At 39.6% G+C, this 27,533-nt stretch overlaps 2 protein-coding genes across 2 annotated transcripts; one reads left to right on the top strand and one right to left on the bottom strand.

Annotated features, from left to right (window-relative positions):
- Positions 1-607: 607 nt before the first annotated feature.
- On the top strand, positions 608-17,511 carry zgc:85777 (uncharacterized protein LOC405871 homolog). Its single transcript, XM_041053952.1, has 9 exons — positions 608-835; positions 6,060-6,180; positions 11,153-11,282; positions 12,984-13,090; positions 13,534-13,701; positions 13,889-14,062; positions 14,658-14,819; positions 16,256-16,406; positions 17,084-17,511. The coding sequence occupies exons 1-9, from the start codon at positions 635-637 to the stop codon at positions 17,172-17,174; spliced, it is 1,305 nt and encodes a 434-aa protein (XP_040909886.1). The 5' UTR covers positions 608-634; the 3' UTR covers positions 17,175-17,511.
- A 118-nt stretch (positions 17,512-17,629) lies between these two features.
- bet1 (Bet1 golgi vesicular membrane trafficking protein) lies at positions 17,630-19,666 on the bottom strand. The gene is made up of 4 exons (XM_041053953.1): positions 19,495-19,666; positions 19,171-19,277; positions 18,957-19,013; positions 17,630-18,462 (listed from the first exon to the last, which is right to left on the bottom strand). Exons 1-4 carry the CDS (start codon positions 19,511-19,513, stop codon positions 18,307-18,309), a joined length of 339 nt encoding a protein of 112 aa, XP_040909887.1. The 5' UTR covers positions 19,514-19,666; the 3' UTR covers positions 17,630-18,306.
- Between the last annotated feature and the right edge of the window lie 7,867 nt (positions 19,667-27,533).

A 27,533-nucleotide genomic window follows, 5' to 3' on the forward strand; every position in this document is an offset into this window, starting at 1 on the left:
CAGAAACAACTTTCATTAAATGTGCTTGTTTATAACCTAGCCTGTCTCCATCATTCACTGTGAGGTTTTTCATGACAGGGTAGAGAAACAGATAAATCTTCACAACTTAAGTTTGTATACATTTGTTTGAGTTTGCTGAACTTTTTCTCATCACTATTTATGAGAGCATTATCATTTTGTAGCACACATCATGGTCAAGTTTTCTTTTTTTTGTGCAGTTTTAGATTTTTTGATATATTCCTCTTTTAGGCAGCTGTTGTTGGAGGTGTGAATATACTGAATTTCACAAGAAAATATTTTTGTTTAGCTGAAATGTGTTCAGATCCGTTTTACTTTCAAGTCAAGTCGAGTTAGTTTCCTTTCCTGCGACCCTTTAGATTTATCTTGTGACCCCTTCAAGGGTCCTGACCCCTCGGCTGAGATTTTTTCCTTTTACTGTAATAGACGTGATACTGTGAGTAGCAACCTATTTTCAGTATATTTAAAGGTGGTATTTTCCCAAATGATGGAACTTTTTAAAGTTTCACCGGGGTTAATTATTTATCCCGGGACTAACTCCCTGCCTGCTTCACAAAGTGGGTCACTTTCAGAGACAAGAACCCGCGCATGCGCACACACGCCACTGTCAACAGAGATGGCGCTGCGCGAAGGAGCCCTGCGTTTGAACCTGCTGGCCAACAGCCGTCATTTCTACAAGTTCACCTCATTTGTTGGTGTCCGGTCGTTGTCCGAAAATGTGTCATCTAAACCCGTAACGGCCAGTGCCCCCGAGACCGCGGGTGACCATTTAATCTACACACAAGAGCACTGTGCATTAAAGGAGTCCCTGAGAAAGGTATGCAGGACCTGGACTGCTAACGCTGTAGCAACCTTTGACGTTACCATGAAAACAAGCCTTAACTTTGCTTTAGCCGGAGACATGTTTCATATTGTAATATCCATAAGTGTTAGCTAGAAAGGAACAGTGTTATTTCCCTTAGTTTAACTATAAGAAGCAGCGAAGGGGCAGGGAAACAAAAGTGGGTGAGAGGTCACTATGCTAGCTTGTTATACAGTAATTCCCCTCAGCTGTTGAGGTTTGCAGACGCTGCTGTGCCTTATAGCTTCACCTAAAATAAATAAATAAATCGCGAAAGTTAAAAAATGCAATGTGTTTTGACGATGCTGCAGTTGAAAACGGGTGTTAATGCATCATCCTCAAATGACTGCACAAGCCTACATACGAGGCAGAGTGCCCGGAGCACTGAGACTACACAGGTTTACAATACCAAACACAGTCTCTGGCTTTTTTGTGCTTTCACGCTCCATCCTACACTCCCACATCCCCACTGATTAATGTCAGCCCTGCTCTTGACAGCATGTGCAACATCTATGCTCTTGCGCTGGGATTATTTAAAGCTATGGTTACATTTGTCAGTTCAGATTTTTAACATGTGGTATTACATGCCAGGAATCATTGTGTGACTGACACAGGTCTGGATGCACACAATGCGCTGGCTCCTGTGTGAGTGTTTGAAATTCTGCACACTCGACGCACAATAGTGTTAAAGAAATGGAGAGAGGGGTCCTCAGACATGAATTTAGATCAATACTGCAATAAGAACTCAATTAACAGGCATTTTTTTAGGTAATTTATAATGTTACAGATAGAAGTATGTGCTTTCTTGCTTTGTTACTGGCATTTGTCTCAGAGGCTGCGCTCTTACATTTGCAGTCAGCTTCACATGAAAACATTTTTCCACTGTAAGGGTTGTGATTCATGTGTGGCAGTTTGTAAGTCGTAGATAAACACTGAGGGGGCTACAGTCTTCCGATGAAACTGCTCATTGCTAGTTCAGTGAAGTGCGTACTATGCTGAGTTACGAATGTCAATTTTTCATGGAATTTCTCGACAAAACCCTGAAATACTCTGGTGAACAGAATATGGAATAGTTGTGTAATTTGAATGTGTTTACGTTTGCTAAATTTGTAGCAAACAGCCCGGAGAAGGCAAGATGGACTGTTTAATTAGTATTAACTCTCCAGTGTTATGTGGTAAATATTTTTGGTAGTGGTTTGTGAACTGGGTGAGGCAGTCGAGTACTTGCTCTTCGCTTGAGCAAATGTAGGTTTCAAAGGCAGAAATATGTTTTCCTTTTCCCACCTTATTCCACAGTCAATTATTTTGACTTTCAGAGAAACTAAATATCAGCAGCTGCAAATTATGGTACCAAAAAAAAAAAAAAACAAAGCAAGTATTAGTAACCAGTTTGACTCATTTTGGATATGTATTACTAGACAGACATCAGAGACAGAGGCTGCAAAAATACCAGTAAGGGCCTAATTTAAAGCAGGGTGTAAAGATGTTGCGGTAAATGGAAGGAAGCTTGTTGTGTGACTAAACATTTGAAGGATGCGAGGAGGTTGAAAATAAACTAGCACTGGGAATATTGGGAAGGATGAAAATATGAAAAGGAAATGCACAACAATATGTTGGCAGTGCAGGAAAGGGAACTTGAGGCAGCATGGTTTATTAAAAGAATTCACTGAAGGCTAGTGTATGTTTATAGATGGTCTACAAATGGGGTTATAGGAAATCCTTTAGTCCCTTGCCAGTGTAGTTGGGTGTGTTACATGGAGTGGTGAATTCATGTGCTCATTTACAGGTTGAATAAAAGAACTTCCATGCCAAGAAATTAGTCAGGCTTCCAGAGCCTCCCACATGTACAAACCATCAAACTGTCCAAAGCTGGTGTGTGTGCAAGGTCAGCTGCTGTTGTTAATGAAGACGATGATCCAAAACACATTTCTTGGAAGAGGTTATTCATGTGTAGCCTTCCTTGGTTTCAGACAAGGATTTCCCTTCACACAACAAAGCCATTGTTGGCAGGCATGTCTAGGATGTTACCACTAACAAATTACATTTTTATATTTCCATCTTGTGGAATTGGTTGGTATTTTAATTAAACCATTAAGGCAGACTAAATAAAAACATCAGTCTGTCAGTCCGTCGGTCCTGTGAGCATATTAGCGTTCTGATGTTAACATTCTCCTATTACCACTGGCAATAGCGGTAACAGGGGAATGCTAATGCTAGATAGTAAATGCTCGTATCTAACTATGATAAAATAACCAGATGGAAATGTCTACTTTAGTGAATGAAATACTTTACAGATCATGTGACTTCATCACATTGAATCATAATAATTTTACAGTCCCGCTAAATAATTTGCAACATTGTCAAGTTTAAAGACTATAAGACTAATACTACCAGAGACCAGAGACATTAAAGGGATAGATAACTTGCTAGAAGTGTTATAGTAAAAAAATTCTGATGGTTGATGAATTCCTGTTCAGACCCCAGATAAGTATTACAGTTGGTGAAAGGACTAACCTAGAGCAAATAATGGCATAGCATGGCACACAGCCATTTTGCATTTCTCAGAGAGCCCAGTCTTATACTCCAATCTTGTACAATAATCCTGTGTGCCAGGGAAATAGCTAGTACCCCCCTGACTGGCGATTTGTAAGACCTGACAGCACAATGTTCTTGACCTTGTCTGACTACATGACAGTTTGATGATGTAGAATTGTTCTGGTATGCAACATAAATAGTCCACAATGACCTTTGTGAGGAGATGTAGAATTACTCCCTGATGACCTTTATGTTTCCTGCTCCACCAGCTTGTGGTCCCTCCCTTTCCCTCTTCAGGATCTGAACTTTGAACACAGATGAGTTAATTGTAGGGTAAAGGGGACCAGTACCTGCCACCCCCTCTCCCCCCCATGTTTTTTTTAACTGCTTCCTGTTGTGTTTGATGTTATGCAGGTAGGCTTCATTTTCACAGATTCAGGCCCAGGCATATGTCTCATATAAAGTAGTATCCAGGTCCATGCTTTCTGTCTGCCTTGTATTCAGATGTGTCTCAGCCACTATGTTTCTCTTGGCTGGTTGAATGGCTGGCTGGTTTGGGTTTTGTGTGTTTTGGAAGGCCAAAATGAGTGTGCATCACTTGTTGCAATCCTGGAAAAAAAAACATGATTTTTTTTTTTTTTACTTTCAGTGGTAAAACACAGGCCTTGTCCTGCTCTCTGATAGTTGCACTCCCACTCTGAAGCAGAGATTTACCAAAGCTGCACGGAAGAATAATCAAATAGGGTTTATTTTTCGCAATCCACATTATTGTGCATGGCTTATTTAACTACTTTCCTTTGCTGAGGCTTAAATTTGATGATTCCTATTTCCACTAAATACCCCATTTCTTTTAATCATTACTTTTTATTGGCTTCACCCACCATTTAGAACATATTGTACTAAGCAGAGAAACACATTAATGGGGGCAGACTATCACGGGACTGTTGAACCCATGGCTGATAAAAATGTTTATGTGTTTATGTGAATAACACCAGTAGCAAACAAGTTACAGTTGTTTATAATATTTTGGCTGAGAAGTGCAGAGCCATTTGTTGGAGGAAATTTTAATTTGAAAAGCATTCAGCAAGAAACACATGAGTGAAGTCATAGCTAATAAGTTTTTATTTTATACATTTATTTGTTATTGGCTTTTCAAAACAGCAACAGCACTTAATACCAACATTATTGTGTGGAAACTGTTGAAACATCCTGTTGACAAAGCCGACTTTGCCAGGTAAAATTGTTAAAAAATAAAAAGACAATGTGACAACAAAATACCACACAAAGTGTAACCTACTCTACAGATCTGCCGCCTATTCTCTGTGAAGCAGCTTGAGTTCCTGCAAAAACAGCACTGGTTGTGCATCTGAATGGACTGTAGTCCTTCCCCATCTGTGGACCTCAATTCGAGCATGAGGTGCACGAGGTGCTCAAATTGAATCATGGCACCAAGGTTCACTTATTCCATAGCCAGGCTGTAACCCTCTCTTCACCCCGTGCCGACATTTTGTTCCTGACACACAAAACCAGGCACTGCACTGATAAAGCACAATGCTGCTTGAATTTGGATTTGAGGGACAAAACAAAAGCTGCTCTCACTGTTGAAGAAGATTATGTGTAATTCAGTTATGAGATTACCAGAATCCATTTGTTTTTCCCTTATGAATTAATTGTTTTATTTGGTTCTGATTCTGATTAGCTCGAATCTGGTACATTGGTGATGTATAGTGTTAGCCTGTTATTAAAAGCAGATAGACAGACAGTTTTGTATTGCAGGTTTTGTGACTGAATACATGGAGTGACTGTCAACCCAGAAGGAATGTCTAGTTTGGGTTTGAGCACCGAGCTTTATGTGTGCTTGATATTCTAAATATTACTTCAGAGGTTTTTCTAGCCTGCCAAGAAGAAAAAGCAAAAAGCTGCAGTGGAGCTGCAGTAAAAGTATCAATATCAGCCCTCGAAAACTCATATTCAAGATATAATTTTTTTTGTATTGAATAACCGTACCATTTTGGGGTTTTTTTTCTCAGTGATATTTTCACTGAATTCTGTTATAGTTTAGTTTTTACTGCAATTTTTCTGCTCCAGATTGACTAGGATTGGGATTAAGGCCAAACCTCTGTCATTGTTTTATGGGCTTGCAGCTTGTCATGTTGTATGCCACCAGCCAAGACTTGGTTATCAGCAGGGGACTGATAACATGTACATCTGGGAAATAGCATCCTGTGCACGCTGTCGCTGTATGTATCATTGTCATCATTATAGATTCACCATGAAATACATTTTTCCTGCCTGCTTTCTATTCATTGGTATGTAATACCTTATCTTGCTGTCTGCTGGAGATAGATTACATTGACTTAAGTAGAGATCAACACCACACAGCAAAAAACCCATGCAAGTAGAGCAATCATTGTATGTGTGTTTTTTTCTTTTCCCCCTCTCATAATTTATATCCTTTTGGTCTTAGTTGTGAGACAGGACATAGAATAGCAGGGCTGTCATTTGTTGTTAGAATCATGTTGAAGTAAAAAAATAAATAAATAAACATGCACATTTGAGCTTAAAATTCACCACAATAATAACGGTAATTTTGTGCATACTGTAAGTTAAACACATACATAAACACCAATAAACATATCTTTCCCCTGTTGTGTTTGTGCCATAGATCATCGACAAGGAGATCAACCCCTACGTAGATCAATGGGAAGCAGAGGGCAAGTTTCCAGCCCATAAAATCTTCAAAATCTTAGGAAGTGCCGGCTTTCTAGGAGTCAACAAACCAGTTGGTAAGAGTACCACACCATTGGGTGATGCAGTAGAGTGGTGATTAGTACTTCACAGCATTAATCTCCAAGGTAGAGTTTCCCAAATCCTGCTTTGGAGTTTGGCATGTCATTGCCCATAGGAATGAAAGTCTGTTTGTTTGGCCACCTGTATCTTTGTTAGATCTATAATTGTCTAGCAGTGCATGCTGGGATAGATTCCAACCCCTGTGACTCTGAAGTGAAATTTAGTGTTTCCTAAATGTGAGTGATTTTTGTTTTTTGAGACAACTCCTGAAAAATTATGAGTTTAATTAATCTTGTGGGTTTTTATGCATCAGGAGATCCAGAAGGCTTTTTTTTTTTATTTTGGAGAATGCTTTTTGTCTGTGAGGCGATCTATGGACATAATAACCTCCTGGGAAATGATAACCATTGCGTCCAGGTGCCAAACTCAGTGCACCTTTCTTGCTGTTGGAAACAAAAACCTTTTGCCTGATTGTGTCTCATAGACAGCTTTAATTTTCACTAATTAACACAGAAAATTTTGAGTAATTTAATATAGTAACTTTGTCCAGACATGTCTGTGAACAAACTACAGAAAACCTACCTATTTCCCTTCCACCCGGACGCCTTAAATGGACAAGTCAGACCACTAAAAAGCAGTTAGATGCCCTGAGATGTTTGGCTTGTGTTTGCAGAATATGTGTCCATAACATGAGAGTGGCTCTGTAGTATTTGAGAAGTATGTAAGATTACGGGGGCATATTCTAGCACTGACTGTAGTCCATTTGTATTCTTGGGAATTCAAGATGGTCATTCACACAAACACGAAGGCTGATTAATCACAGCGTTCGTGATATGTGGTGTTTTGACATGCTCCCATGACAAATCTGTAATACATGTGAAAACTGAAAAGGCCTTGGCACAACATGCGCATTTCTTTTAAGAACACCATTTCTAATCCAAGATTACAAATGAATAATTATCATTCAGAATCATAATTTAAATTTTTGGTTAGAATTCGTCTGAACCAGGGGATAGGTGGATCAAAATATATCTTGCAGCAGACAAGAAACTGAATAATGTGAATCCAGTGTGTACAGTTTGACCACCTCGGCTTCAGTAAGCATCTGGCACATCTGTTTTTACACCCAAATTCATGTCCTGCTCATTGTCTTCCTGTTTGACAGCCATACATTACAGTTGGTCTGCTTTTGAAATGATCCCACTGTGATGAGGTGCTGGTGTCACAGAAACATCCCACAACAGCTGTCTGCTACAGTGTAGCCCACTTCCAGATGTGTTCCCAGCTGGGTCACTGCTTGGGTCGAGGAGGGAATGGGATCAGTACAGGACCACAAAATATTTGTGGTTGTGTGTAATGTGTAATTCATTCTGAATATGTGAAGAGATTTGTTGGAGGGTTTTGACATTGAATAGCAGATATGTAAAGTTTCATGTATTCAGTTATCCCCAGAGTAATAGATTTATTTATCTGAATAAATTCGCTTGCTTTTGCCATCGTCTTCGTACGCTGCTGGTAACAACAGCTGTGGTGGATTACAGTTAATGTGACAGTTAATGCTGAAATGAACAAATCTGTTAACAGTTGCACAGTGAGACCCGTGGAGAAGATTCCACCACAGGTCTGTAGGTCAAAGAAGAGGGAGGGCGAGGGAATTAAAATGTGCTGAGTACACAAGCCTTAAGCATTAGTCGACAGGATTAGAGAGGAGGAGCAGCCCAGCGGAAGGCTGTGAAGACACAGTGTATTATCAGGTGGCAGATTACCTGCTATCATGTACAGCCCAAGACACATGCTTTAGAGATACCATTTATAAAACAACTGTGAAAAAAAATTGAGTTAAGAGCTAATCCACAAACATTGTTTCATAGTCAGACAAAACACAGTTTTCCATACTGTAGAGTTTGGCTCCTTCTAATAATTCTTGCTGCGTCTGGCTTAATATTTGCTATAATGTTATGAAGGACCAAAGCTGCATGGAACTGTAAGTCTTCAGACAAGTCCCTTTGCTGCAGTGCTGACTAATGAGGTTTACTCTCATAGAATTCTTTAGCGAGTTAATTGATTTAGAGGCTCGGATGAAAAGGGAATAGGGATTTAGGAGCCTGTTCAATGGAGAAATGATTGAGCAGGTGGGATGAGAAAAGAACTAAAGTCAAATACAATAAAAAAGCATCTCCCACAGAAATTTCCTTTAGCAAATGAATTGGCCCTTAAAAACATATTTATGTAGTAAAGGCAAAATATCTGCAAATGTGGTGAGATTTTGTAATTTATTCATTATACAAATCCACTTATTTTAGGAATTATCCAGAATCAAGTGAAAATGACTTGATGAACATGTGCTCTCTGCCTTTTTCTGCCTTGTTTTAAGCTACAGACTCTCAGTTCTACACAAATGTAAACTGCAGAAGGAACAAGGGAAGTCAGTCCTCTCTGCTGTTAAACTTATGGACAGAATTAAGAAAAGTTTTCTGTGAACAAACAAATGTCAGATTTTTAGTAAAGACCAAATGACTTGTAAAGATGTTGTCTTAGGGATGCTATTTTCTATACCAGTTGACATTTAAAATCCAGCTCTATAGAGTTAATCAGGCCATACAACTGTAATTTCTTAGAGCTCCCCTGTGGGCAATGATAACATTAAAGCTGGGAAAACAGAAAAACAGAACACTTTGGACATAGTGCTTTAACTTGAAATTGCCATATAATTGAAACTGGCAGCAGATTTTCTGTTTACAATTTTCAGAGCCATGGTCTACACTTATTTTCCACCCTTCTCCATGTACGAGGAAAGGCTTTATTACCTTTCAAAACACGAGAACAGGAAGTTTTTACAAGGCAGCCATGTTGATGGAGAAGACAGGGATGACCCCTGACTCCCTGCCTGTTTTCCTCTGGTCTGACAGAGAGGTATCTGCAGTTCACACCATGCAACGGCCTTGTGTCCTTCCCAACAGACAAAATCTGACAGCCCGCACAGTTTCCTCCTTAACTGAACATATTCAGTCAAGGAGGAAACTGTTTTTTTTATGTTAAACTTTAGTTGAATAACCTTTTAGTGAGACTTGTGGTTCCAGGCGGTTTCCTTTCTCACAGTTTCTTCTTTGGCAACACCATGATGAATGTGTTACAACATTACTGTCTTTTGTTCAGAAGCATTACTAACAGTGACTTTTCTAGTTTTATATGACATCACAATGCAATGGTGATGCATGCATTTGCATTGTAGTAGTTGTTACTTAACTTTCATGTTGAGTAACAAACTGGCCCTCTTTCCTGTATTGTCGTCCCCTACGGACCTGTTTTATCATCAGGTCCATCATGCTGGTACAGAAAGAGAATTAAAGATAAGGGAAAACTACAGTGTGTCACTCTCTTGCCTCTGTGATTCTTTATCCTTCAGTATTTGCTTCATATGGAGCATTTATGCTGTTCAGAAGAGACATATTTATATAGGACTGACATTTGTGACAGAATTTCGTTTGTTTTTCTTCTGCTTGCTTGTTCAACCAGACGACCCACTGTTTTGTTTAAAGTGAAATAAACCTCAGTGCTTCCCTTCGTCCACATTATCCACTGCAGGGTTTCCGATGCTCAGAGACTTATCGCTGCACAGCTGCACCTGTTTCCTCCCCACTCCCTTGTTTGCTTGTCCCACTGTATCCCCCTCTTTCTCTGTCCCCATTTATTTAGCATGCTTTCTTTTATTCACCATGTCTCTCTCTGACAGTCTGCCAGACTGCTTTCCATTATTCAATAATGAATCTGACAGGTGATATTAAACCACTTTGCTAGAGTTGCAGGCCTCCATGTGGTAAATTCGCTAATAATTATTCATTGTCACTCCATGCTTTTATCCATCATCCGGTGGCTGGCATTCTGTATTTAGTCACAGGAAAACTGAGCAACAAGCATTTCACAAATGCTCAGTCTTGTTACTTTTGGCTCATCTGACATTACCGTCATAAGATTTGTCCTAAACGAATAACTGTCAGGTTACATTTGCGAGACCAGCATGAGATGATGATGTCCAGTTTTTTTGTACTGCAGAAAGATCCGTCGTTTTCTTATTGCTTTATTTTGACAGGATTTGGATGTGTGAATGTTTACCACAAACGACTTGAGGGAAATGCAGAATGAAAGCGGGAACATTGGCCAGCTAATTCCATGAGTAGCAGGCAAAAAAAAGTAGATTAATATAAAAATCAGGCTATTCATTGCACAATGGATTCTGCAACTGATGATGAAAGGCAAAAGAATGGAAAGGTAAAGAGATAGCTCTTTATGTGGATAAGTGACAGAAAGTGGTGTTTTAAACATGATTTATAATGCACTGTTCGACTCCATTAAGGACCTAAGGTCTTTGCAAATGTCTCCTCTGCCAGAATGGAGGAAATAGACATCCATTTTTGACTTATTCAGTAAATGGGGTGTTTAAGAGATCAAAATCAGGTTTGTTACGTGAAGTAGAACAGATGAGATGACACTGAGATGACAGTGACCCTCATCTGCAGCATACTGCTGATCTCCCAGCAGTGCTTTTTACACATAATTACTGATAGAGCAATTAATGATAACATCCTGTAATTAAATTGAGTGCATGCTTCGGTGCCAACAGATCAGTTCAGGCCATTATGTATGTATACCAGTGTGCATTGTGCGTGTGTTTGTGTCTGTGCTTGTGCATGTGCGCACGCAGAAACATGGTAGACAGTGATTGTATTATCAAGATTACAGGAAAAATGGGAGGGAGACAGAGAAGGTGTGTGCAAGACTAGTTTAAGGTGATTAATGTAATGATGGGGTGTATTTATCCAAAGTGACTTGCATTGGTAAACCATTGTTTGAGTGGTAAAGCTCCACATCTATTATCAAATGTGCATGAATAAGGACAAATAATCTACATGAAAATGCACAGCGAGCTGTGAGCAGCAGTTTAAGGAGTGTGTGTTTTGTCCTGTGCAGAGTATGGAGGCTTGGGCCTGGACTTCAGCTACAGCGTCGCAGTGGCAGAGGAGCTGGGCAACATCCACTGCGGAGGCATCCCCATGGCCATCGGTGTACAGACTGACATGACTACTCCTGCGCTGGCCAGGTACTGTCCCACAAACTTGCAGTAGTATTACATAACATGAGTCCAGTGTTTTCATTCCTCCCTTAAAGCCAGCTCTAAACAGTTTGAGTTGCTGCCATGTTCTTTTGTAAATTACTAAGTAACTAATCTCCCTCCACAGCTGCCTTTTCTTCCTTTTCTTTGCCTGAGTCACAGCTGATTTGTGCCTCAGGCAACAATGTCTGCTCTGGGTTTTTCCGTCTTTACACCACCACGAGAGCCACTTGTGCAGTACATTTTCACACATTTTCTTCCTACGTGTATGCATTTGGCTTTGAGATGGTAAAAGGTTGCTCGTGTTGCTATCCCTGCCACCCTGTTTGTCCTGAAGATAATTGTATTGTTTTTGACGTATGAGCTTTTAAAACCAAACCAGATCCAAATTATGGAAAAAGATCCTTTATATGAAGCATTTTCTTCATCAGTAGGTCTGTACACTCTAGGATTGTCTGCCTCCTTTTTACGCCCTTTTTTTTTCTCAGCTTTTACGTTAGTGTGACAGTAATTAAGCTGCTCTGGTTAACATGCAGTGAATTGCACTGATGCTCACATTTCACCTGATGTAATGTGAAAATTGTACACTTAAATCAAATCCATAACCACCACACTGTTTATACTGGGTATTCTGCCCACCCCGTACTTAAATATACACATTTTTAGAAGGGTTCATCCTTGAAAATGAAAGAGTTGTGACAAATATATATACTGGTGGCAGAGGATTTTAAAGTGAATCAGTGAATTCATTACTACTCTGCAGCACCATCTGCTCAGCTGTAATGTGACTCTGCCAACACAGTGGCTGCAGAGAATTATAAACAATTGACACCGGACAACAGAGCAATTCCCTGCATGTTACACTGCACAAACTAAGGAGAAGCTTAGTCACTTTTCATTGCATTACGTCTAAAATAGTTTTTTTTTCTTGAAAATCACTCAATGTATTTACAGATACAGTATACATATAAATGTGACAAGCCAAGAGCATCTGCCCACTGATAGGTCAGTCAGATTGTGGTATGGGATCAGTTATCCCTTGGGCTGGACACATTCACAACACAATATTAATATTCAAGAAGACCAATAATATCCTATTTTTAGAAAGGAAGGCTCTGCGCCCTTAGGTCCTGTACATGCATTTAATCATGAGGCCAGGCTTTCAGTCTTGTAGACCTTTTCTGAACCAAAGACAGGGCTGGCCAAAAGCTTGGCTTTATGATTAAGTACTGGCATTACACCTGTGTGCAGAGTAAAATTTAATGTAAAATCATTATCATCCAGGCTCCTCTTATGAAACAGCTGCTGGTGACACAAGACAGATTCAGTGAAACAGATAGTTGGAGTCTCATGAGCTTAATTAGGGGATCCACGCTCGCCTGCAACAAGGTTTAAGTACTGAGCCACAAAGAAAAAAGAGTTACCAGGGGAGCTGTATGATCCTCTGTCCCATTGGAGCTGTAATTACCTGAAACATGGCAGTGTTGTTTTAAATCACATATTTTACTATTCTGTCTTGCCACATTGACACAGAAAATTTAAAGAGTTTCACACAACTGTTATTAGACATTAGCCTGACAGTCATGTTTGTGTTAGAGGATTACAGACGTCTTCTTTATCTCAGTGTACAGGAACTCAGTGAGGGATGCTCTTGGGCTCTCCTTAGTATCTTTCTATGTGTTTCTGCAGGTTTGGTTCAGATGAGCTAAAGAAGGAGTTCCTCCTTCCCTCCATCATGGGGGACAAAGTGGCCTGCCTCGGAGTTAGTGAAGTCGGAGCTGGCTCTGATGTCTCAAGTACGTTTCGCCTTCCTCATCCTCCAGTCATTTTATTATCATAATTTCATTGTTCAGCCCCTGAAAAACACTTTTAATGCCACTAATGCTGCAAAAAGGACTGAGGCCAGAAATAAAGCAGTTTTCCTATCAGTTTAGCACTGACATTCTCTCAGGAGAGAAGGTCGGCATGCTGAAAACCAAGTACTGTGTATACACCTAAGTTCACTATTGTTAGATTACACCACTTTTTTGCTTCTTTTTTTCCTGGATTAATATTAGGATCATGTTTGACACCGTCATTAGCTGCGGTGAAACGCTGTTCGAAAGTCTTTTGATTTATGGGCCAAAAATTATATTTCTTTACCTATTCAGGCTTTGAAACTTTTTATTTAACATTCTGTTCTCACACTCATCTTCCCACTCCCCTCTCTCTCCATCAATTTACACTCAAATTGATTCAGGTATCAAGACTAAAGCAGTGAGGAAAGGGGATGAATATGTGATCAACGGGGGGAAGATGTGGACCACCAACGGTACCCAGGCTGACTGGATGTGTCTCCTGGCCAACACCAGTGATGGACCCCCACACAGGAACAAATCTCTCATCTGTCTGCCCATGAACCTGCCAGGTCGGTCACTTATTTGTGCCTTTGTAGGTAGAGGGCCTTTTCATGAAGAAAAAAATATTTAAATTGAAAATGAATCACCCTGCCGTACCCTTTCTACAGAATTTCAGAATTTGTTCTTTAAATAGCATTTCTAACTTAGACTCACTGTGCAAGTGTTTATTTTGTTTCCTGTCCGTTCCCACTGTAGGAGTGCACATTGCCCGCAAGATTGATAAGCTGGGTATGTGGTCATCAGACACAGCAGAAGTGTTTTTCGATGACGTACATGTACCCTGCAAGAACATCATCGGCGAGGAAGGCATGGGCTTCACCTACCAGATGCTTCAGTTCCAGGAAGAGAGGCTCTGGGCAGTGGCCAATAGTGAGTGAACTTTACTTAATGATCGTCATCTCCCTTTCTCCCCCAGCCACATCCAGTCATCAGACGTCATTTCTCCCAGTTCTCTCTACATTTTCACTTTATCTTTCACTCTCACTAATCTCTGCCCCCCACCCTCCATCTCATCTGTCTTCTACAGATATTCAATAGGAGAAACTACAGTTTGTGCCATAACTTCTGGTTTGGTTTTAGTTAAAAAAAAAAACATTAGGGAGTTCAGGTCACATAGTTTAAGTCATTAATCTGCTGTAAAATTGTTGTTTGCTTTTGATTTTTAGTTTCGAGCGTGAGTCAAAATTTTCTTTGGCAGACTTGATGAGAAACTGAGAAGTATAACAGAAGTGAAAGCCAACATGATATCACTGACACTGTCTGTCTGGCCTGGTAAACATTTATACATTATAATATAAATCAGACAAACCACAAGCAGTCACAGACATGCATGCAGCTGTTACTGCCATCAAAAGATTTTTTTTTAAACTGCACAACGATAAATGAGAAACCAGAAAAGTTTCAGTGAGGATGTTAAGTGAAACCCTACATCACCTCTCTGTCTCCCTTATCTCAACACCTGTAGTCCTGACAACGATGGACAACATCATTCAGGACACCATCCAGTACACAAAGCAGAGGAAGATCTTCAAGCAGCCCGTTCTCCACCACCAGTCGGTTCACTTCAGGTTGGCTGAGCTGCAGACGGAGGTTGAGCTGCTCCGCTCCCTCCTCTACCGCGCTACGGGTAGGGTCACCTGATAGAGGTGCAGCATAACAAAATAAGATTCATGTTAGCTTGGCAGTGTTTTTCTTCATCTGAATAGCTCTGTTCCTTTTCGGCGCCTTCCAGGTTTGGTTCAGAGCATGGTAAAAAAAAAAGTATTTTCCAAATATATATCTGCAACATCCACTTTTTTCCACATTAAGGTGCATTTCCTCATAAGGAGTTATTTCACACCTATCGATAATGCACATTCAAAATACCCTCAAAAGTCTGAATTTGAAACATACATGCTTGGATTTGCATGTGCTGTATTTGAAGAAAATCACACCCAATGATTGTCACACCCATGCTGCTGTCCTCACGGCACCTCATACCATAGATAAGACTGAGTAACAAAGGCTGCAAATTATTCAACTCTTTAAGAATGATGTGAATGCTAAACCAGCCTTGAGTGGCTGATTTGGCCATGTAAAATGCAGCAGGTTGGTTTAAAAGACAGGAGGCACTATGCAGGCTATTGGCTTAGAGTCAGCAGTGATAACATTACATTTTCTGTCTTTCCGTGTAATTCTGTTATGTAATTCTTATTTTGTTAATTGCTTTGTATTTGCTTCCCAAAGAACAGAACAAAATTACAAACTTGAAATTGACATGTTTTCTGTTTAAAATGATTCTGTGGATGTAAATTCAAAGTGTTTGTCAATAACAGCCAAATAAGTTATACTGTCTACTTGTGTTTAAATTTGGAACATGGGAGAGATAATGAAATATGTACTGCATATACATTAATCTGCATAAAGCTGGGAAATGTCCAACAGTTTTGGGGATTTCAATTTGAGGTTAGTGTGTTGCTAAGGGACACTTGTACATGTGAACAGGAGGAGCTGGAGACCAAAACCAACAATTAATGGCCGACCTGCTCTCCCAAACTGCTGTTGTTTTTGTGTGTACTGGCTTCACGTCAATACCCCACAGGCCTGGCCACCTGAAAAAAATGGCACATACCCAGCTCTTTCAAAATACAACCCAATTGCTTTCCACTGCAGAGTTTATGACATGAATATGTGAGTGCATCTGCTGGGCGGGTGTCCAAGGCCTTGTGGTTTTCTCTTTCTGGTTCTAACCACTTCAGTGGCTATAGCAGCTTAGAATGGATTCATCTAGCTGGTAACAAAGTCAGGTTTGCTATCCCAGGAAGAGATCAGAGCTTTTGCATCTGTTTGGCGCAGGTAGATAAGCACACACACAGACACACAAACAAACTTACTCATACACCGAAACAGGGAAACTCAGGGAAACAGGGAAACAGGGTCTGAATGGGAAAAACAGTGAATCAGAGCCAGCCACAGGTGGCTCTGAAACTGAACCGCATTTCTTTATTGTCTTTGTTTTCTTCCCTACATTCTTTGCTGGAATTTTTTCTCACTACTTCTCTCCTTCCGTTTTTTTATTTGCAGCATTGTACATTAAAGGCAATGATGTCACCAAGCTGGCATCCATGGCCAAATTGAAGGGGGGACGTCTGGCCAGAGAAGTGGGTGACAGCTGTCTCCAGTACTGGGGAGGGATGGGTTTCACCAGTGATGTGCTGGTCAGCAGATTTTACAGGTGAGACTGATCAGAAGGACAGCAACACAACTGAAATAGGTCTTTTGTATGTCTTTTGTTGAGTGATCTGGTTTTAAAATTACTTTTCTGGTTAATGTACGAACCATTAATCACCTCAAACTTTAAAGCATATTACTCTGCAATTTTCAGTCACCCATTCACTTTGTTCACCTTATGTCAATAAAACAAATAATATCTGACCACATAACCATAAAACAGCAGCAGCGGTTACTAATGCACGTTGCCAGCCAGCTGTTATTATATTTGGCTGCTGACTCTGTGTTTTTTACAAGGAGGTAAAAAATAATTTGTTAACTACAAAGTTGGAATCAGACTAATTGATGGTTTTTACTGAAACACAGCATGTGATCAAATAATTATAATAATTCTTGGAGAGCTGCAGTTAGGCTCAACCTCCTGTTGTGCAGTGTTGCGGGAAGCTGCCTGCTTTGTTTATTCAGTGTATAGTCAAGTAACAGTTTGGTTTTAGAATCTCTAAGCCCTTATTTTACACTGTGCTGACATCTAGTGATGGGGCAAATAATGCAGCTGAACAAAGGTTTCAGGAAGCAAAAAGCTGCTTTCACTGAGGAAAAGAAAATCACTGCTGGAGTTTTTTTTGAGTAAATCATTTATGGCAGGCATCCTAGTTTGTAATAACTTTGTCCTTTCCACAGGGATTCCCGGTTAATGTCGATTGGTGCAGGGGCTGATGAGGTCATGCTGGGAATCATCTGCAAGTACATGGACACACTACCCAGGAAATGATGTCATCAACAGTTGACCCCGGTACTGATCTCACAGCCCTGCTGATAACGAGCAAATCATTCAAAATAAATTGCTAAAAAAGAAACAGATCACCTAAGTGCAGTTCTGATAACATTTAAACTCTTTGAGATTGTGAAAAAAAAAGAAATTTTTGCATTTTACCTTTAACAATACTGTATGTGATCAGACACACATAATAATAATGAAGCCTGTTATGTATAGTAATTTGTAATGTGTTCATTTAAATGTTGATTGTCCTTGAAAGACTAAACCTATTTTTTTAAAATAGACAATGCTTAGTAATGCTGTGTTATAAAAAATAAATATCCAGCAAAGATTTTGCCTTTCTATGTATCATTGACAAATTTTATAAGACCATGTGAAATCCCATATCAATTTTGGTGTTTGCAGCACATTCTGTGTGTGTTACAGTAGCATGCACTTACACTGGTCGATTCAGAGCATAAAATGTCTTTATTTACATTAGAAATCATTTTTTACAACAAAATTTAAACAGTAATGAAGTACACTGCTATTAATTGTCTGGATGACAATGAATGATGTGATATTTCCATTCTTTCTTGAAAGCAAATACATTTGTTTCTGTAACTTAATCACTTCTTACACAACTTGGGTTGTTTGATACAGTAATCCACAGATTTGTTGCTGTTTATTATTCAATGTCCCCACTACTGCTTTAAGGTTACTGACACTTTAGTTCCTTCTCCAGTTATATGTTTCATGTTATGTTTCATCTTCCCAATTCAGGTTGAGAGGAAGGTCAACTGGGCTGATACCGAGTACATACAAATACTGGCTTTGTCTACTTAAGGTATACATGATACCTACTTCACATGATCATTAATCACCTCAAACCTTATGCACTTTTCTAAGCCAGTTTTATTTTTTCAGATAGCTTCAGGAGGAGTCCTTTCATGACTCAGTGTTGGGTTCACTGTATGAAGTGCTCACAAACACCAGGGTGACTGAAAAGCTGAGACACTTACGAAAAATAATCCCTGCCTTTCCTCATCTTCACTATGTTTGGTCTAGTTTTGAGATGCATTACCATGGCACTGACTGGGGGGAAAGATGTCAAATTAAAAGGGCCAAATCCTGGAGGATCCTGCTATCACCTCAGCTTGATGAACCAGTACAAGACGAAGAAGACGAAGAAGCAAAAGAGCAGCATGTAGCACAACAGTTTGGTCTGACTGCCTCTGGACAGCTGCTTCACTCTGCCGATGGTGGCGCCAAGCAGGCCGCCCGTCGAGTCAAAGTCTGTGTCCTAGTGTGGGAAAGAGAGGTGAAAAGTTTAAAGTCCAGGTAGGCCAACAAACAAAAACTACACTCAGAACCAATGATATGTTATATTTATCAAGGGCAGAATGTAACCTAATACATTTACTTGAGTTCTGTGCTTTAATTACAATTGTAAGGCACTTGTACTCTCCTTGAGTACTTCCATTTCATGCTACTTTATACTTTTACTCCACTACATTTCAGAATACTGTACTTTGTATCTCCACTACATTAATTTGACAGCTATCGTAACCAATTATTTTGCAGATTAGGACTTTACATACAAAATATAGGATCTTATGTAAATATGATTAATTAAACAACTGAACAATATGTAACACTTTTTAAGATTTGAATGCAGGACATTTGTAATAGAGAACTATATTTTTACATTAAGGTATGAGTGCTTTCACTTTGGCAAAGAATACGAATGTTTCTTCTATCGCTTATGTTTTGTTACAGTATTTAGGTGACACTCACCATATCCTCCAGCATTTTATTCTGGTATTTGACTTCCGTTCCGATGTCAATAGACAGCTGTAAATATCGAGTATCAATAAATTAATATAAATATGCCAACTCTCAGAGTGGACAAATAGACACACAACACAGGAACTTTGGTGTTCTCGCTTTTTATATTCACCAACAATGAAAACCAAGAATTGTAGGGTTTCGTAAATCAGTAGCTACTTACACTTTTCAAAGCGTTGACTTTAGCTCTCAGTCCCTCCTGTAGGTGTTCATTTTCCTCTTCATACACACTGTATCCACTTGCTACATAACTACCAGAACCTCCTTCACCTTTATGAAACCACAACGACAATTAATACACCCTCAGCTGGCTATGTTGTTAGCGTTTAAATCCAGACAAATGGCCGACAGAGTTATATAAACTTGGGCCTTTAGTACACAACCACGAACATTCATTCACATTTGATAACAACATTCGCTAACGTTAGCTACCTAGCAACCAAGCTAAGTATTAGCTTACAAGTCAGTGTAAACGTTTGTTTCTTACCCAAACCGGCGCGCCTCATCTTGACCCGCTAAAGGAAACGCTGTCCGGTGCTGTATGTGATGTTAGAAGCAACAAATTAAGACTGGGTTTTTTCAGAAATGACAGTTATCAGGTAACCGGATAACTAGGGCAAACCTTCTCACATCAGCAAACGCCACGATATCATACGGTGGCCGAGGAGGACAGTCTTTCCCTGACCATATCGCGATTGCAAAAAGAGACGTAGGAACGCAAAAAAAAATTGAAGTGTGTGTGTCTGTCTGAGTGCCATTCTTTCACGCGTCTCTGTGCAGTTTATGACTGTGTGTGTGTGTGTGCGCGTGCTTCTTAGTAAGAATTACAACTGTGAGGTGACCAAGTACACTCATCAGTTTAATGTAATTACTATCAAGTAACAGTGAGCACTGCATGATCTTTCCAGTTAATGTGGCATTTCCTATTACTGAACAGCTTTTCTCTGTATTGTGGTCATGATTTCTATTTATTTATTTAAACCATGGTGCTGTTATTTAATGATTATTAAATGTTCATATCATGATAAGAGCTTTTATAGACTTAATGCTACAGGAGCAATATCACAAGTTGTCACAAGGGTCAAAACTATACATTTTAACGTGTTTGTGAACTTCTGATGGGAACAAAAAGTCTCAAGAACCTCACCATGTTTATTTTTTGTTTTCACAGTAGAATGAATATTCAATTTCTCACACTATAGTGAGACTATCCAAAATCTAAATCTAATGTAATTATGTTTTTGTGCCACTCTTTTTATTGTGTTTACATCTGTAGGGTCTGCTTAATGTATTCTCTGGGCCAAAGAGGATGAATTATAGTCACATCATTCATCCTTTTGGTTGACTGGCTAATGGCAGTTACTCACATTAACTCAAAAAGTGTGGAGAATAAGCTTCGTTTACATAGTAGAAATATAATCATCAAGACAAAAGGAACGTAATTAAGAATAAAACAGTGGATTCTTCCTTGCATCTTACACCCATCTTCAAAACTCAATAGGTCCCAAAGCAGCAAACATCAATGGGTTAATCTCCCTTTGGTAGAAGAAACATTATTGTGAGGAGAAAATTGCTATGATGTTCCTTTCAGACGCAGACAGATTGTTTCCTTTGAACATTTTGAAATGTGACCACTATAAACTGGAGACAAATATCCTTTGTGGGTTTAATAGCAGGGCTTACGGACACATCCATCTGTGCTGCATTGGACAGAAAAATATTTCCAAAATCCTAGAGGTGCTATTTAGCAGTGATTAGCTTTCCTTATCCGTCATACATCATCTTTCACGTAGCCTTGCGCCAATATTGTGGGTGACATCTAATATGATATAAGAGATTAAAATGACTTTCATGACGTTAATTTATTCCAATCCAATATCTTATAAATAAATACCGCTTTAAGCTCCTAGCTACCGTAATGCATTTCAATTCCCCAGTGCTCATCTTTTTATGTCTAACCCAAAGGCTTTGCTGTATGCATGACCTTGACACAAGTGTCAAAAAAACAGAGGATATTGATTGAACTGTGTGTGTGCATCTCAGCTGCCTTTGTGGATCTGAGAGGATTGGATTTATCAGATGGGTCTTTAGAGTGGAGAAAGACATTTGGAAACTAGTCTTAATCCTCACTGAAACTGTGTGGGTCCAGAACACCCCTGATGCAATGATCATCACACACATTTGCTTGAATTTACACACATGTGCCTAAGCAGTCCTCTGCACACAGCATGCTGGGTGTAACAGCCAGCTTGTTTCCAGACTCTATATATTTAGGCTATATATTTCCCTCTGTGATTTTTGAAATGCTAGTTGAAATGTACCTCCACCATTGTTTTCTGCAGGACAGTTATATCTGACCACACACTAATTGGAAATTAAGTTTCTCAAAGATAATAAATGCAAATCAGGAATCATGAAAAGGATTTTTTTTTTTCACATTTTGGAATTATGCTTGCTTGATTTCTGTACTTGAAATATGTCAGTACTGCCAGCAGCTGGTTAACTTAGCTTAAGACTAGGTTAGCACAAAGACTAGAAACAGCACTTTAGAGCTTGAGAAATGGTTGTTGGCCTTTGTGTTACATTCAGACGGAGCCGACATTGCAGGGCTAAGCCAACTGGAAGTCTGTCATCATAGAGGCATAAGAGTGATATTAATCTTCTCGTCTAACTCTGTGCAAGAAAGCAAATAAGCCTATTTCTCAAAAAATGTTGAATGATTCCTTTAATTATAAAGAATCTCTGATTTGTAGTATCAGCTATTAGGAAAAGAAATGGCAGAAACAGATGCAAGTGCTTGCTGGAGGACTTATGAATTGGCTGCTCTGCAGACAAAGTTACTAAAAAAAATCTTCCAATAACTCATCTATGATGGATCAGGATAAAAGAGATACTCCCCAGTTGGTAAAGTATGCATGCCATTTGGCGAGACAGAACCATAATTAGCTGGAAATGAGAATTGCTCATCTCTCTCTGCAATGCAACTCTCACTGTATACTGCTGATGCTTAACAATATCTGGCTCACATTGATTAGCATAACTTCTCCAGAGAATGGGGCGATGAATGAGTCAGATGACGGAGGGGGAGAAGTATAGAGGAAACATGCCAGAGGAAAGATCAAAAGGACGTTATTGTGCTTCCTACTATTAGTCTCTGGAGAAAGGATTTTGATTCCCACACTTAACATTGCTTTGAACCGCAGTGAAAAGAACTCCGCAGGCCCCTTTAGCCATGCTCGCAAATTCTCTGGCTTGTAAATTTTTATATCAGGGCTTGGCATCTGAATAGATGACTGTGTTGTTCAGAATGGACTTAAATCCTTTCATTCATCAGAAAATGGGTTTTAATGAGGTGTGTAGGAGAGTTAAACTGTGATATTTGGATGAGGTGGAAGACAGAGAGAGGACTAACAAACAGGGTGAGAGAGAAGATGGAGGTTAAATAAAAGACATACAGATAACTGTACAGAATGTAGAGAGCCTCAGATTGTACAATATTAAAAATAAATAAATAAAAAAAATGTGGCACTATGAAATAAATAATCATACGAATACATTTAGTGAAGTTTTCAACTTTCAGCCAATCACATGTGCCCTTCGCCTCTCCTGGCATGATAACCAACTGCTAGCAAGCTAGCTAGATCCGTTTACCACACTGTCAGAGTCAAACATTTAAACAAAGGCTCTAAGAAGAGAAAAAGTATGTGGGTTTGAGTACATAAGGACTGAGACAGCACCACATGGCTCTAATCTGAGAGAAGCTTCCCTAACTCTTAATCAGTATGGTGATGAGAGTAGGATTTCCTGACTTTCCTGAGATCTGGAACACAAGTGACCACTGGGACCCTGATAATTATGGAGCAATCTGAGTCATTTACATTAGGCACAATATTCTGCAGCATCATAAATGCCAGAATGCTTAACTCTCCAAACGAAAACAGAAGCTTGAGGAGAAACTGTCTCAGAGCATCTGCCAATGCATCACAGACGACACAGACGTCTTAAACCTTCTCTGTGAACGTTGTCTTATGAGCAGATACAGATATATGTGTATGTGTATATATATCTTATGCATATACAGTACTTTTTTTTTGAGTTTACCCATTTCATCATTTCTTTTTGAGACATTTAAACCACGGTATAGTTTATGTGCTGCCATCTTGCATTATTTTATTTCACCGCAATTTGTCATCTTATTGCTTTTGCAGGAGTTTCTGCCAACCATTCATGCAAAGAAAGTATAACTGCAATTATAACCCTTTCTCAAATTCATCTGTTTAAGAGCTCACATTTGAGCTTCATGGCTTTTCCATGTTGCTGAATTCCTTCAGGGGATCCCCCGTCATTCGTAATGAGCAGGACTATTACTCACGCTAAAATAAGTTGTCGTCCCATCCTATCTATGTTATTCCCTCGTCTCATCCTTGTGTCAGTCTGTTTATGTCTGTGTCTGCATCCTGTTGAACCCCCTTGAATCCCATTGAAATGCAGCAAAATTCCCCATTTAAAAACATGAATACATGAGCTTCTTCTTTCTCTTTCTCTTGCTCAAATTGAGCTTTGATTCATGGGTTGACGCTGACACTGATTCCCTTGACAAAGGAAATGCAATTGAATTGAATTGAGATATTGATTCACTATAGCGCTGTTAACCCCACTGGGAGCTGGGCTTGAGTGGCTTTGTTTTCAGTCTGATTATGATGTAACCTACACAAGACTGTTTGGTCCTTTCTCACAGATGACGTTTTAATCAATGAATGTCTTTCAAAGTGCTTCTGACGGCAAATTGCGTTATTGTTTTCTTATCTGACCGTTGAATGGAAGGTAACCTGACTCCTGGGCTTTGCTTTTTATCCCTCTTCCCTGTCTCACACACACACACACGCACGCACGCACGCACGCACGCACGCACGCACGCACGCACGCACGCACGCACGCACACACACACACACACACACACACACACTGCTCTCATATTCAACCCTTTCTTCTCTATCTACACTTGATGCGCAGCGAATACGTTATCAGTGTGCTGAATGAACACTGACTGGGAGAAAAATTGAAAGTACGTGAGCTGTGTGACTACACTGATGTAGGCTGCTACTATAGCTCACTTGAAACCATACAAGCTACAATACAGTCATAGGGTTTTGGCTTGTGTTGGGTTCTTCATGATCTTTAATGGAGCGGAAATGATTCATCAGTTTATCTACTTACATGACAGAAAATTAATCTGAAACTGTTTAAAATAAGTTTTCAAGCAAAAATGCCAAAGATTCACTGGTTCAGGCTTCTCAAATGAGACAATTTGCTGTTAATTTGGTAGTAAAGTGATTATCTTTTGAGAATTTTTCCACAGTTTTTAGATATTTTAAAGACCAAGTGATTAGTAACTGAGAAGGGAACCACCAGATTAGTTGTAGATCTAATTATTGATCATCTATGAATGAATGAAAGTCTACAAAAAAAAAAGTTTAAACGTGTTAAAGATCATTGTGGAAAAATGTGGGCCCTGGAGTGTTTGACAAGCCATTCCAGTTCAATAGCATCTGTCTTTCCTACTTCTACTTCCAGACTTTGCTTTACAGTCATCTGACAAAGTGTCTATGGTTACCGACTGCACTTGCCTGACAGAGGATGCTTTGCTGAATACATTCTTATTTCCATTAGCCACACAGATACATTGAGATTCAATCAAGGCATGATGTAAGAGAATGTCAGTGGATCTACACCTGCTGGAAATTATCTTGCATTATGCAAATGGTGCTGAAATACCTTCTGACTTTGCATCACTCAGTCTGAAGCTGATTTCTCCAGTGTGGAGGTGAAAAGTAACTTGGTGCAGGGTCATTCTGTGTCAAATCAGACACAATCCAGGAAAGTGGTTGCAGCATCGACTCAGACTTTGTTCAGAGTTTGTCTGTTTGGATCTCAAAAGTAAGTCCCAAAAAACTTCAGTGTTTTTATTTTATTTATTTATTTATTTATTTTTGTTGGCTCTTGTTTTGTTTTTGTTTTTTTTCTCTCTCTCTCTCTTTCTCAAAATGCCTTGTCTGGGAATTCATATCTTGAAAAGTATTGTTCCAAGCCTCACCAAACTTTGTCAGATGGAGAATAGACATGTTGCCAGTATGACTGAGCCACTAAAAGTTTGTGCTGCCTGTCATTTTATTTCATTTTTATTTCATTTTATTTCTATGAGGCCCTACTACAAACATTATCTTTTCTGCAAGCACAGTCTTTTATTAACTTTGTGCCAGTATTTGAGTTCTCTAACACTAATGGATAAGAAGATATTGTGAATAAAACCAGGGATTGTAGCATAATTTGGTCATTTTCACAAGATCAAAATGGTGTGAGTGCAAGCAATTGCGAAAAAGGGGGTTCATAATACTCTCATGATATCACTCTTGTTTAGAAAATTTCACTTTCTTTCAAATCTAGGGCCTCATAGGCCTAAAATGACACGCAGTACAGGCTTGTCATGGTTTTGGCATATAGAAAAAAAAATGTCCGCCTTCCATTTTACCAAGTTTGATTACAGTGGATTTGTGTTACTTTGGATAGTTGGGTTAATGTACCCAGTTAACCACCACTGATCCTATCAGCCAGCGGCCTGGTGTGCAGGATGGCGTTCTTGATAATCATTTTTTAACAACATGGTCTGTTATTTCCTTGGCTGAGGCAAACATTTGTCTCAGGATGTTTGCATATCACAGGCTGTTTTTGGGAAACACTTGCAGTCTTCAGCAAACATTTATAGACATAACAAATGTCACGTCCTGGAATTATTTTGGTTCACAGAGAGGAATTGGCTCATTTGAGTAGTAGCTACATCAGAAGATGGTTGCTTTCAAAAAAATCTACATGCAGGTTATTTTACAGGAATAAAACATAAATAGAAACGTACTAGTGACAAATGCTTGCTTTAGTACAGTACAAGTGTGCTTGGTCTCAGGGGTTCCAAGTATTGTCTGCTCTTCTACTCTTTTGTCCTCTTAAAGCTTTGAGCCGCATTTGCCTTTGCATTTCATCTGCTTTTTTTGATTTGGGAACTTTCCTGCATGTTAGTTTTGCAGCCGTTTACCCTGCAGCTTTAATGTAGTCTTTACAGAGAAGACAGTTGTCCATTTGTTAACTGAATGTGGAGCAATTCGACACAGTGGATGTGGCCTAATTTATGTTCTGAGCATTTGCTCCTATTCTTGTTAGATCCTGAGTTAAAGTCTTCCTCTTTCACTGTTCCCACTTATTTTGGTTGGAGCCTCAACACAAAGCGCAGTATGTAACTCTAAACTCTGCTGCACAGCTACAGTGTGGGCTACATCAATATGAGCGATTGGTCGGGAGGTCTGATCTCTCTGTAGGATCTTCCGTGGTGTTTAAAGTCACCCACGCACAACTGCACATCTGAGTTTCCCTGAGCTTTACATCTCAGTTTGACTTGTTTACAAAGCCCAAGAAAAGAATAGGGTTGGGAAAAAAAAAAAAAAAAATGACTTAGTTGAGCAAATATAACAAAGTAGGTGTGTGAATTTGTTTCAGAGCCATCCAAGGAAAACAGGATTGGAAGAAGAAATTGTAATCACTGTAATCATAATCATGATAGTGACATAGTATCCACAATAATACTAGCGGGCACTAATTAGCTTTTATTTTCTGTCCACTCGAAGAAGAAAATTTTGCTGAGGCACAATTTAGCAGAATGAGTCATAAACCAGCCATGAGCAGACTGAGCTCGTTTTCTTTGATCATACTGAGAAAACATTTCTGTCATCTCTTTTAATTCCTGCAGCCAACTTGGGCTCTTTCATTCTGATGTGGTTAGACAAGAGCATTATGCGCAAGCTGGTTTTGCTCCGGCCTCATATTCATACGGAAGTCTCGCGCTTTTAATTGTACTGGTGGTGACAGTCGGAGAGCTGGCCAGCACGGACGTGCTGATACGCCGCTGAATCATTTCCTGCTACCACAAGCCTGACAGCTTTCTATTAACTATTTTTTTTCCTCACTGCAAAAGAGAAAACCAGCCAAAGCCTACCCTGATGTGAATTCAATTTGAAAGGCTTACCAGCACACCAAAAACAGAATCACAATTTTATGCACTGCTGTGTCTCTCATGTCAGCAAAGCTTTGGTCTACTGCACCTCTCCTCGCTACAATGTGTCACTACCCTACATGCCTTTGTCCTGCTGTAATTGAGTATCACCAGGGCTCAATTCCAGCACCCTCTCATACCCCCGGTGCTGTGCATGACAAGTTTTGACAAGTAATTCATAGTTTGCTGAGTACTGCTATGAATTGCTTTACGGTAATCTCCCCCCAGGGATGTGGCATAATGTCAAACCACCTGTTTTGCGGTGCCTGTAGAATACTTATTGTGACTGAGGATGGCCTCGCTCAGGTACTGTTTATGTATTTATGTCCAGGCAAGGGGGGCTTTGGTCAGTTTTTGCAGTGAATTTCCATTGAACGCTTGCAGAGGCAGATGTGCCCGTCACTGAAGGAACCATATGGTGGACATAA

Source organism: Toxotes jaculatrix, chromosome 13 (assembly GCF_017976425.1).
Source record: "Toxotes jaculatrix isolate fToxJac2 chromosome 13, fToxJac2.pri, whole genome shotgun sequence".
NCBI classification, from domain to species: domain Eukaryota; kingdom Metazoa; phylum Chordata; class Actinopteri; family Toxotidae; genus Toxotes; species Toxotes jaculatrix.